At 38.6% G+C, this 13,254-nt stretch overlaps 1 protein-coding gene across 1 annotated transcript in view; it reads right to left on the bottom strand.

The window, feature by feature from the left end:
• LOC139155359 (receptor-type tyrosine-protein phosphatase C-like) overlaps positions 1–13,033 on the bottom strand; it is a 48,932-nt gene extending 35,899 nt beyond the window's left edge. The window contains exons 1-6 of the mRNA XM_070730492.1: positions 12,876–13,033; positions 9,529–9,731; positions 6,721–6,781; positions 6,485–6,593; positions 2,709–2,743; positions 697–806 (exon numbers count right to left, since the gene is read on the bottom strand). Of these exons, the coding sequence (XP_070586593.1) occupies positions 697–806; positions 2,709–2,743; positions 6,485–6,593; positions 6,721–6,781; positions 9,529–9,731; positions 12,876–13,011 (654 nt within the window). The 5' untranslated portion in view covers positions 13,012–13,033. The remainder of the gene's footprint in view (positions 1–696; positions 807–2,708; positions 2,744–6,484; positions 6,594–6,720; positions 6,782–9,528; positions 9,732–12,875) is intronic.
• Positions 13,034–13,254: the final 221 nt, after the last annotated feature.

Genomic DNA, 13,254 nt, shown 5'->3' with positions numbered 1-13,254 from the left:
TACCTTTGGTCATTTGGGTAGGCAGGTTAGGGGCGGAAAACTGGGGTGGTTTAGCAACCGCGCGTTCTCCCTTGGGCATCTTTGGGGATGATTGACAGGTTCTCTGCAAGCTCATGGAGGGAGTTTCTGCCTGAGCAGCTGGGGGGAACCTGTCTTTGGGTCCTGCACCTTTAATTCCCCGATTCGGGTTAGCCGGTGGGACCCCCCTCATGCACAGCATGGCAAGAAAAGGTCGCAGGTGACGGCCTGGCCCTCACCTGGACCTTGCATCGAGATACGCCCATGAGTTGCCCAGGAATGTTTGTTGGCATAACGTCATTTCCGCCCCGGAAGTAGTTGTTTGACCCTGCAGGTCCAGTTCCGGGTCATAATTGTTTATGCTAATTTATGCAAAGTATTTGAATAAATTATGCAAATTTATGTTAATAAAAATGACCCAATTTTAAATCCAGCTCTGGTGTCCGTGTCGTTACTCCGTCTCTCCAGCAAATATCTGTTGCTACTTAGGATAGAACCAATAGTCTCCTGATTGTTAGGCAATAGCTCCACCTCTAGGCCACCACACTGCTCCCTGATGTTGAAAAGAAGTAAAATAATTAAAATATGTGAAATCCTTAGGGTGGGAACTATTTACTAAAAAAAGCTAACCACCAACCATACGTAGACCCTCCTTAGATTTTTGATTGGGATACTAACCTGAAATTCATCCAAAAAAAGCCTTCCTTCATCTGCTATTTTTGTCTTATAAGCTTCCCATAATAACTCTGCAGGAATTGGATCTATGTTCTTCATGTGTCTTTCATCATCTTTAAAAGAGATAGAAACACTTCCAGATAAGCATATGTGCATTGCTTCTCATATGCACAATGAAACAAATTCAATACATGCTTGAGCACAAGTGTCAAAATTATCGAATGGGTTTGCTGCCTGAACTCAATGAGTTAAGCTTTAAAACTTACCATCAAATTATTCAATCCAAGGGCATTTAATTCACTTATGGCACATGCATTTAAAACCTTCACAGTCACAGTAGAGAAGTGAATAAAACAGCACCTAAAATTTATACGATCATGCAAATGTAATTTACAACCACAATTTTTCCATGTTTCCTTTTGGAGCCTTACATTTGCCAAGGTTGAGAACACTGAGATAAAGGAAACATACATTTTTCCATTTTTTTTTTACTTACTCCTTTTTTTAGGGAAAAAAAAGTTATATAGGGATATTACTTTTAGATACTGTTTTTAACATTCTTCAATGGTGCTAATTGCATTTAAAAAAAACCCAAATCCCTATGAAGTCGCAAGGGCTTTGAAATTTGTTTTGATCAAGGATCAGAAAAGAATTAGTCTTTTCCCAAATATTGTATAGTTTTTGTGATGCTAATGAGGACACCTTCTGTTTACAATCCAGCCTGAATTAGAATAAGATGACTTTTATGTCTTATTCAAATTGTTTCTCATTTACAAAGGGGGGGGGGGTCTTTTAGAGTACCTAGTTTAGCACAAGTGTGCTTTGTATTAGAAACTCTAAAGACATATGAAATTATGTTGAAATGAAGTTTAGATTCACTGTTTAAAATGACATAATAAAGCTAAAACTTCTTTTCTGAGCAAAACAGAAAGAATAAACTAAATAAGATAAAGAGCGCGCCCTTGCTTTTTATGGTTATTTTCACAATAATAATGAGGCTGTGATAATTCCATTGATATATAGGTAAACTGAATTAAGAAGGGATGATGATAGAGACAACATTGGGCTTAGAGTTTCTCTTTGTTGCACCTTAATTCAGAAGCAGGGCAGGAAATCTCATCAGGATAGAAGAAGGGTGTCAAACTTATGTAAGGTGACCCGATTTGAACATTGGTAAAGCAGGACACCATTGACGGGGGGAGGGGTCCTTGAATAAAATTTGGTCTAGTCTCCCTGGGAGCTGCACCCATACCCGGAGCCATCGCTTCTTTCATCCCTCCTCCCCTTTTCTAACCGGGAAGAAACGGGGGCCACGCTCCATCCCAAGATTGACAAGCCAGCCCATAATGGGATGCACTTCCTTTTTCTTAGTGGTGGAAGAAGCTTCCTCCTCCCAGCACCCAGAGAAAGGAAGCACTTTATTCTCTCTGAGTCATCCAGAGCGAATAAAGCGTTTCCTTTCTCTAGGCAGTAAGAGAAGTTTATTCCCTCTCCCAGCACCCAGAGAAAGGAAACACTTCATTCACTCTGAGCCATCCAGATCTATTAAAGCATTTCCTTTCTCTGGCCAGTGAGATATATTTATTCCCTCTCCCAGCAAGCAGAGAAAGGAAACATTTCATTCGCTCTGGTTGGCTCAGAGGAATGAAGCATTTCCTTTCTCTGGGCACTGGGAGATGTTTAGTCCAGAGAAAGGAAAATCGGGACTTTTAAAAAAAAACCATGGGATGCAGGACAAATTCTTAAAAAATGGGACTGTCCCATCAAAAGCAGGATGTCTGGTTACCTTAAACTTGTGACCTGTGAGCCGCATGAGTCAGATGCTGGCCATGCCCACCCCCATTTACCAAAGGGTGAAGTAATCACAACATATCATGTGATGACATGATACCATTAATTTGACACCCCTGGGGTAGAGAATTTCATGTGTCAATGGGCTTTATGAACATTTGGATAAAGCTTTCATAGTACCATTTCAAGGCTCCTGTACTTTCTAGAATTTTTTAAATAGTTACCTCTGGTTACCAGCCTTACTCCTTCTTCTTCATCGCTGCAAAAAAAAAAATCACAGAGATAAGACTGAATGGTGAGAACAAAATATTACTATTTTTCAATAGATGTTAATGAGTACACAGGTGTAGTCAGAATGTGAGCACATTAATCCTTCTTTCTAATTCTGTTACTCCAGCTTTAAAAAAGAGCAGGTTCCCCTCCTGCTCACACAGGATCCAGTGCTCCCCTGATTCATATTAATAACTATTTCAAACACCCCCCTCTTTTTAGATAAGCATGAGGACAGCCTCACCCCCAACATACAAATATATCCCTGATCTACATTACCATGTGTTCATTAACAGATTAATGATTAAAATCTTTTTAAAAATTAAAAAGATTAATTCATTAACAGAATCTCCTGAAACTTGAAACCAATTTCACTCTATTTGCAGATTGTAAGACAGGCATAGCTTCAATGCATGGCTCAGATCCTTTTACTAGGGTTTGAATCAGTAGTGGGTTCTAAATCCCATCACTACTGGTTTATGGGCACACTCATGTGCAAGCACAATGATTTTGCGCATGCACAGAAATATCCCAGACAGGTGGGCGGAGCTACTGGTTCGCCGAACCTGGCTGAACCAGGAGCAACTCACCACTGGTTTGAATCTGCAAAACCTCCAGATGATGATTGTGTTAAGGCGGGGCATTTAATTTAAGAACTATATGGACATTTGATGTCAAGAATTGGTAGGAAAGTGTATGTATTCCATGTACATAATCAATACACAAATATCTGGCAGCTTATTGGGAAAAAGTGGGGAAACCCCCAAAAGGATGGAAAAATTTAAGATCATTTCCTAGAAGAATACTTGCCTGGCTGGAACTGAACCATTCAATCAGCATCTTTCTAAATGTTCAATGTTCAATCTAAGTACAAGTTTTTGTGTACTTGACCAATTTTTAAAAAAAATAAATCTAAAATTATCCATTTCCAAGGAGAATAAAAATGAAAAGAAAAGGCAAATAAATGAAAGAAGTACGTGCAAGATACTTAGGGTATTAAAAAGAGATTGCAAATAATGTTAAAGAGAAATAAGTTCTAAAGAGAAAATATGACTTGAGTATAAAGAGATACGGTAAATTAAGAAGGGCAAAATATTCATGCAGGTAGTCCTCTACTTGAAGCACTTGTTTAGTGACTGTTTGAAGTTCCAGAAGCACTGAAAAAATGAGTTGTGGCTGGTCTTTGCAATCACAGCTGTTGCAGTATCCTCATGGTCACATGATCAGAAATTAAGCCCTTGGCACTTGTGTCATGGGATCATGGGATGACAATTTGGGATCTTCCTAGTAAGTTTCCAATAAATAAAGTCAATGTGGGAAGCTGGATTCATTTAATGACTATTTTATTTTATTTTTACAGCTATACTGATTCACTGCTGCAATGACTGAGTTAGCAACCGTAACAAAAATGTCATAAAATTGGAGACAACTCCTTTAATTAATAATAAATAAAGGATTCTGTCTATAATACAATAGTACCTCTACTTACGAACTTAATTCATTCCGTGACCAGGTTCTTAAGTAGAAAAGTTTGTAAGAAGAAGAAAGTTTTCCCATAGGAATCAATGTAAAAGCAAATAATGTGTGTGATTGGGGAAACCACAGGGAGGGTGGAGCGCTGTTTCCTCCCAGGAGATTCCTAGAGAGGTTCCATGACCATATGTCCCATTTTCAGCAGGACAGTCCCGCTTTTTGATCATTTGTCCGCAGCATTTGAAAAATGTCCCGCTTTTTTAAAAAGATCAACTATCACACAGAGATAGCCGGCGCAGCAGTCGGTCTTCATGGGCGACTCTAGGGTGGGTAGCCTCTCATCAAGCTGCCCCCACCAGCCTAGACATCCTCCTGGATATGACCCAGGTGGATCCCTGAAGAGGCAAGAGGAGCTGGCAGCTGGTAGGAGAAAGCTGAAGCGGCCGGACATTTGACAAGCCTCGGCAGCTCAGGAGGTCCCTCTTCTTCCCCCACCTCCCGTTTCAGTCCTTCTGGCTGGCTTCTTGGTTGAGAAAGACTTGGGAGGTTCAGCTGCTGAACCACTTCTCCTCCCCCCTCCTCTTTTTCCTCCGTCTTCCCCCCTGATCGCTCTTTTGCTGAAACAACGGGGGAGGCAGGGAGGAAGGGAAAAAAAGAAAGAGACAAGGAAGAAGGAAGAGAGACAGAGAGAGAAGAGAGTAATGAAGGGAGAGAGAGAGAGAGAAAGAGAAAGGAAGAAAGGAGGAGAGAGAAATAGAGAGAAAGGGAGGGAGAGATTAAGAGAGAGAAATAGAAAGGGAGACAGAGAAAGAGAGAGAAACAGAGTGAGAGGGAGGGAAGGAGGGAGAGGGGGGCTGCTGAACCCCTTCTCTTCCCCCTTCTCCTTTTTTCCTCCGCCTCCCCCCCAACTCGACCACAGCATCACCTTAAAACAGACTCTGGATCGCTCTTTTTCTGATTCCACCCTTGCTGAAACAATGGGGGAGGCAGGGAGGAAGAGAGAGAGAGAAAGGGAGAAAGAGGCAGGGTGGAAGGAAGAGAGAGAGAAAGAGAGAAAAAGAGAGGATGGAAGGGAGAGAAAGAAGGAGAAAGAAAGAAAGACAGAGAGAGAGAAAGAAAGAAGGAGATAGAAAGAGAGAGAAATAGAAAGGGAGAAAGAGGGAGGGAGGGAGACGGAGGGAAGAAGGGAGAGAGATAAGGGTGCTGCTATTCCTTCTCCTTCCCCCTCCTCCTTTTTCCTCTGCCCTCCCCCTCACTCAACCACGGCATCACCTTAAAACAGACTCTGGATCACTCTTTTTCTGATTCCAGCCTCACTGAAACAACAGGAGAGGCAGGGAGGAAGAGAGAGAGAGAGAGACAGGGTGGAAGAAAGAGTGAGAGAAAGAGAGAAAAAGAAAAGATGGCAGGGAGAGAAAGAAAAAAGAAAGAAAGAGGGAAAGAAAAAGAGAGAGAAATAGAAAGGGAGAAAGAGAGAGAGAAAAGGACTGAGAGGGAAGAAGGAGGGAGAGAGAAAGAAAGAAAAATAAATAAAGTGGTAAGGAGAAAGACAGATAAAAGAGAGAAAGGGAGAGAAAGAAAGAGAAAGAGAGAAAGAAAGAAAGAAAGAAAGAAAGAAAGAGAAATAGAGAGAAAGGGAGGGAGGAAGAGAGAGGAAGAGAGCGAGAAAAAAGAGAGGAAGAAAGAAGGCAAGAGAAAGAAAGGCAGAGAGAAAGAGAGAAATAAAAGGGAGGGAGGAAGAGAGAGAGACAAAAAAAGAGAGAAATATTTTTTTGCTCCATATAGACCAAATTTTTAATCAAGCCCACCCACCCCTCCACCCCGTCAACGGTGTCTCTCTTTAACCAATGTTAAAATCTGGTCACTATACCCATGGAGGCTTCTCCCCACCTTTTCTGGCCCTATTTTCTCCCAGGAGATTCCTAGAGAGGCCCCTGGAGGCTTCTCCCTGCCATTTCTGGTTACAGTTTCAGAGGCTCCAGTTTGTAAGTGGAAAATGGTTTTTGAAAAGAGGCCAAATAATCTTAAACACCTTGTTCTTATCTAGAAAAGTTTGTAAGTAGAGGCGTTCGTAGGTAGAGGTACCACTGTATGGTGCAAAATTTTCTGTGATTTTCTTCAATGCAATGACAATGATAATTGTACAGTTCATTTGCTACAGAGAAGCTCCTCAAGTGGTCATTGCAAGACATTCGTAATAGGACAGACGAGGATGCAGTTTTCCTATTGTCATGCATTTTGTATTTCACAAAATTACCTTAAGTTCTTTCTGTTAAGGATGTATATTTTATACAGGACAAGAAGTAAAGCCAAAACTGTTACAATAATCAGGAATGCCAAGAATCCAATGACAGCTCCAACATTATCTGTTGCATGAAACAAAATGAAACAAAATGTTTAGGAAATGTCAACATTTTGTTATTATCTTGTGTTTTCAATATGCAAATTAAACTAATCAGGAAAATAAAAGGAATTTTTAAAATGTTAACATACATTTGGTGGTTACTTTTTTCGATACTGGCTGTGAATAATAATGTCCATTGAAAACATACACCTGTAAGAAGAAGACACAATAAATGTAGAGTTCTGAAATACTGTAAAAACTAACTCTTCCATAAATCTTCCAAAATCTCCTATGAAAATTAGACATATAAAACCTTTATTAAGAATATAAATGTCTTAATGAGGTATAAGAATCAGTTCAAAGATACAAAATAACTTATTTCACCTTGCCCTCATTTATGTGGAAGATGAAAAGTTCAATACTATTTTAAAAAATTGCAATGAAAAAGCTGCATTGAGCTTCGGTGGCACAGTGGCTAGAGTGCAGTACTGCAAGCTAGTTCTTCTGATCATCGGTTGCCAGCAGTTTGGCAGATCGAATCTCAACAGGCTCAAGGCTGACTCAGCTTTCCATCTTTCCAAGGTCAGTAAAATGAGGACCCAGATTGTTGGAGTCAATATGCTTACTCTCTGTAAACCGCTTGAAGAGGGACTGTAAAGCACTGAGAAGCAATATATAAATATTAATGTTATTGCTATTTCTAAACTGACCAAGTGTTCTATGCCAGATATACCATATTTTTCAGTGTATAAGATGTATAAGATGCACCCTTTCGGTGTATAAGATGCACCCTTTTCCTCCCTAAAAGAGGCTGATAATTAGGGTGCATCTTTTACTCTGAATGTAACTTTTCCCCCCAGCCCTAACTAGCTGCTAACGATCTTTCCACCTCTTACCTTGCAGGCTCTTTCATTGTTTCTCTCTGCAAAAAATGTTTTCCAAGCCCTAAGTCTTTGCAGGGTTTGTTTCATTACTTGAACTTGCTCTGAGTAAGTTTCTTTCCAGCCCTAACCAGGTGCTAACAATGTTCCCAGCTTGCAAGCTCTTTCATTGTTACTCTCTGCCAATAATGTATTCCAATGTATTCCCTGTCTTTGATTTTTTTTTTCATTCTCTATTGCAGTGATTTTCAACCTTTTTTGAACCACGGCACATTTTTTATATTTACAAAACCTTGGGGCACATTGAGGGGGGGGGCGGCTAAAAAAAGTTTGGACACATTTTTTTCTCTCTTCCTCCCTTTTGGTCTATTTCTCTCTCCCTCCTTCTTTCTCTCCCTTCTTTTCTCTCTCTCTCTCCATCCCTCTTTCTTTCTCTCTTCCTACCTTCCTCTTTTTTGCTCTCTTTCTCCCTCCCTCCCTCTGTCTTTCTCTCTCCCAACTTCCCTCCCTCTCTTTCTCTCTCTCTTTCTTTCTTTCTCTCTATCTCTTGCTCTCTCCCTTGCTTGCTTTCTTTCTCTCTCTTGTTCTCTTTCTCTCTCTCTTGCTTTCTTTCTTTCTCTCTCTCTCTCTCTTTCTTTCTCTCTCATTTCCTTTTTCTCTCTCTTGCTTTCTCTCTGTCTTTCTTTCTCTCTCTCTTTCTTTCTTTCTCTCTCTCTTGTTTTCTTTTTGTCTCTCTTGCTTTCTTTCTCTCTTTCTTTCTCTCTCTCTCTTTCTTTCTTTCTTTCTTTCTTTCTCTCTCTCTCTCATTTTCTTTTTCTCTCTCTTGCTTTCTCTCTGTCTTTCTTACTCTCTTGCTTTATTTCTCTCTCTCTCTCTCTCTCTTGTTTTCTTTCTCTCTCTGAGCTTCGCGGCACACCTGACCATGTCTCACAGCACACTAGTGTGCCGTGGCACATTGGTTGAAAAACACTGCTCTATTGGTTCCAAATGTTTCTTTCTAGCCCTAACCAGGTGCTAACAATGTTCCTAGATTTTATCGGATTGCAAGCTCTTTCATTGTTACTTTTTACCAAGAAGGTATTCCAAACCCTGTCTTTGTAAGGTTTTTTTCATTGCTTTATGCAAGCTTTTTCACTCTTACTCTCTGGAAAGAATGTTTCCCAACCCTAAGTCTTTGTAGGGTTTTTTCCCTATTGGTCTAATTTGCTTCAAATATTTCTTTCCAGCCCTAACTAGGTGGTTTTAATGTACCCAAGCTCTTTCATTGTTACTCTCTGGGAAGAATGTTTTCCAAGCCCTAAGTCTTTGCAGGGTTTTTCCACTGCTCTACTTGCTCAGACTGTTTCTTTCCAGTTTCTAATGAAGTTCCCAGCTCTTACTGGCTTGCAAGCTCTTTCATTGTTACTCTCTCAGAACAAAAAAAATTAAGCCTTTAACCGGGGGATAAAATAATGTACTGAAGCTGAGTAAACTAAGGGCGCTAGGTAGATGAATACCTGGTAAGCAGATTCTTTTCCCTATTTTCCTCCCCAAAAACTAAGGTGCGTCTCATATTCCACTGCATCTTATACTCAGAAAAATCTGGTATGTTAAATTTTGAGGATGCTTGGCTATTAATTAATAAATTTATTCTATTAGCAATCTGATTTAGTTCTGTTTAAAAATGGTTGCAGGGTGCCCCTGACCAGATAGGGTTGTAGTTACTACATCTCACCAAAGATAAAAGATACACTTGGTCTTTGAAATCGCTTGTCAATTGACCACTACTCATGACAATGATAGATCTGAATACTGCTAAGTATTGCTCTTATAATTCTGCAGCAATCCATTCCAGAACAGTGTGTTCTGAATTTAATCCCCAAATTAACCAAGCACAAACAGAGATTTCGGTTTCTGTGTATGTCAGCCTTTATCCAGGCCATTAGATTGCTGAAGAATTGATTCAGACCATCAACCTAATTCATTATTTTCTCAAAGTTTTGACTTCACTGATTGATGAATAAGCAGATAGACATACAGCATTTTTCTTGGGGGGAGGGGATATCTCAGTCTCAAGTTTAGGACAATTCAACTTACTTCAAAAGTGTATGTTTTCAAAAAAGAAAGGTCTTTCACTTTGAATATGCAAGTGCTACTGTTCTTTATATCACCGCCATCCCATTCTAAAGAATAGTATTTGTTGGGTCCGTTTAATTCATCTGGTCCCTCACAAGAAGCATCTACAACATTGTGTCCCTCGGTGGATATGTTTACGTTAAAGTTTTTCAAAGAACTTGGCTCTGTTGAAAATTAAAGTGGTTTTCATTAAAAGAAAATAAGCAGTGCTAAGAGTATAGGCATCAATAATTTCAAGCAGTTCTTGCTCAATGACTGCAATCAGCTGATCACTAAGTGAAGATGTGACTAAGAGAGAGGGACAGTAATGGACACTGTGAAATTCACTGATTGCTGCTGATTCATATTTATCACCATTGCGGTGTCCCGGGGTCACATGATCACCTTTTGAAACCATCTGACTAGCAAAGTCAATGAGCAATCCAGATTCACTTAACAACCCGGTTACTAATTTATCTACTACAGCAATTCACTTAACAACTGTGGCAAGAAAGGTTGTAAAATGGGGCAAAACTCCCGTAACAAATATTTCACTTAGCAACAGAAATTTTGGGCTCAGTTGAGTTCATAAGTCGACAACTACCTGCATGTCTTTCTGAGTTGTTTTTCTCTGCAGTGCAGCAGTTCCATAAAAAAGTTCTAACCATAATGACAAGCTCACCTTAATTAGTTGATTAGAACTCTGGGTCACTGGCTGCTGCTGTCTGAAATTGACCAGACCATAATCAGTTTTGCACTGGATATTTCTGTTGTCCCAAATGTGTGCATTGGTTGGGAAATGATTTTTTTTACTATTGTTTATTACTGTCACATTTACAAAAGGTCAATATCTAAGACTGTTGCTAAACAAGGACTATATGTATCTAAAATACAATAAAATCCTGGTGCTACCTGTACTAATTATAGATGCTAACTATTTTCACTATTTCACCAGGATTATTTTCACTATTTTACTAGGATTCATCTTCAAGAAAATAAATCCAAATTTCTCAATAATTTGTTCTGCTCTTCACTCCACAAAACAGATTTTTTTTTCTTAGCCATGAGATTTATATTATTATTTATTACATTTATATGCCGTCCCTTTCTGAAGACTCAAATATATTCAGATATTGATATTCTTTATGGCACAGAATTCCTTTCTCTCTTTTAAAATCTATTTCCACAAACTATGATGATGAATATAATCTATAAAACCCACCAAAACTGCATCAGCAGTATACTAATTATAAACTTTTCATTGGTTTTTAAGCAATTAAAAATTTAGGAAAACCACCAAAGTAATTTTTCAAAATAAAATCCTAGTTTTTGCCATTCTCAATTTGATCCTCATTATGTTTTATGCACGTTGTTAAAGTCAAAATGATAGCTAAAATATTGGGGGTTTTTTTTCATTGATAGAGCCTGACTTATTCAGTACTGTTGACTAAGGAATAGGTCCAATGACAGATAATAATAGAGTCACTTTGAAAGATTCTTCTCTTGATATTAACCTCTCTCAGTTTATCACTATTGATCAGCAACCGTATCTTCCATTGCATCAGTGATCTTTTCACAAAGTTTCTGACGTTTCTACTGAGCCCTAATTTTTCTAGGTACTTAATTATCTACTCATGTGGCAGGGACTTGAATATCTTTTTGTAATCAATCCGAGTACTATTCAGAAGGATGAGTTCCCATTACTTGCCCCAGCTTCTCCTTACCTAACAGTTTGAAAGCATAAAATGGAAATAGATAAATAGGTACCACTTTGTCAAGAAGGGAATTGTCAGGCCTCAACTATATATATTTGGTTGATAGGAAAACCTTATCTCCTACATGGAAGTGAGGAGGTTGGAGAGAACAGTGCTTGTCTGTCTGCTTTTACAAGTTATGCATGGTATGTTTGTGTGTATGTTTGGTTTTATAATAAGGGTTTTTAGTTGTTTTATTATTGGATTGTTACATGTTGTTTTTATCATTGTTGTTAGCCGCCCCGAGTCTATGGAGAGGGGCGGCATACAAATCCAATAAATTATTATTATTATTATTATTATTATTATTATTATTATTATTATTATTATTATTATTATTATTAATATTATTATTATTAATATTAATATTATTATTTAATTTATTTATTTTAATTTTTATTCTTTTTATATTGTTCTGCAGCATCTGACAGCACTTTCTTGATATTTTCCCATCACTTTTTCAAAGACTTTGCCATTCTGCCACAGATGTTGTTACTTGGGTGCAGATGTTACTTGAAACCCTGAGAGTAATAAGATTTCATGGACCTTGACATATAGTCAGGCTGGCCCTGGTTGTTCAGCCAACAATTCTGAGTTCTGTGCACCATTTGTACACTTGTGAAATACACAGGATGGCACTTTTTATATATAAGTATCCAGAGTCACTGGGAGTCAAATAGCATATAAATTTAATAAATAAAAATAATATTTATTGTGGTTTATTTATTTATTTATTTATTTATTTATTTATTTATTTACTTACTTACTTACTTACTTACTTACTTACTTACTTACTTACTTACTCACTCACTTATTTATTTATTAATTAATTAATTTATTAATTTGTTTATTTATTTATTTATTGGATTTGTATGCCGCCCCTCTCCCCAGACTCGGGGTGGCTAACAAAAGCAATAAAACATTAAAGAACAAAATCCAATACTAAAAACAGTTAAAAACTCATTATATAAAAACCAATCATACATACAGACATACCATGCATAAAATTGTAAAGGCCTAGGAGGAAAGAGTATCTCAATTCCCCCATGCCTGGCGGCAGATGTGGGTTTTAAGCAGCTTTCGAAAGGCAAGGAGGGTGGGGGCAATTCTAATCTCTGGGGAGAGTTGGTTCCAGAGGGCCGGGGCCGCCACAGAGAAGGCTCTTCCTCTGGGTCCCACCAAGCGGCATTGTTTGGTTGACAGGACTTGGAGAAGACCCACTCTGTCGGACCTAACTGGTCGCTGGGATTCGTGCAGCAGAAGGCGGTCCCTGAGGTAATCTGGTCCGATGCCATGAAGGGCTTTATAGGTCATAACCAACACTTTGAATTGTGACCGGAAACTGATCGGCAACCAATGCAGACTGCGGAGTGTTGGTGCAACATGGGCATATTTGGGAAAGCCCATGATTGCTCTTGCAGCTGCATTCTGCACGATCTGAAGTTTCCGAACACTTTTCCAAGGTAGCCCCATGTAGAGAGCGTTACAGTAGTCGAGCCTCGAGGTTATAACGTTACCCCATAATTATATTTCACAACTAAATTAAATACTTACAATTAAATATCCACAACTTACTTGTTGGAAGAGTCCTTACATTATGAGTACAGGGATCTCCCTCAAGTGCTGAGGTATTATTTTTTCTCTGCGTGTATGCCGATACCCTCACTGTATAATTTGTGTAAGGTTTTAAACCAGTCCATATATGCTGCATGCTATTATTTCCTGTCTTATTTTGTCGATATTCTGGAAATGTTAAAACCATAAATACAATATATATATATATATATAAATAATATTGATGCAGAGACAAAAATTCAGAGATAATCATTGACACTCATTTTCATAGAAGAAAACCAATCTCCCATTAAGATTGCCAAAATATCGATGGATGAATAAACATATCAGATTCAATTTTTTTTGTTTTTCTGAATCCAGCAACTTTCATTTGTCAAAC

The sequence above is a fragment of the Erythrolamprus reginae genome, unplaced genomic scaffold (genome assembly GCF_031021105.1).
Source record: "Erythrolamprus reginae isolate rEryReg1 unplaced genomic scaffold, rEryReg1.hap1 H_16, whole genome shotgun sequence".
NCBI classification, from domain to species: Eukaryota; Metazoa; Chordata; class Lepidosauria; order Squamata; family Dipsadidae; genus Erythrolamprus; species Erythrolamprus reginae.
This window is presented reverse-complemented; position numbering and strand designations above follow the sequence as displayed.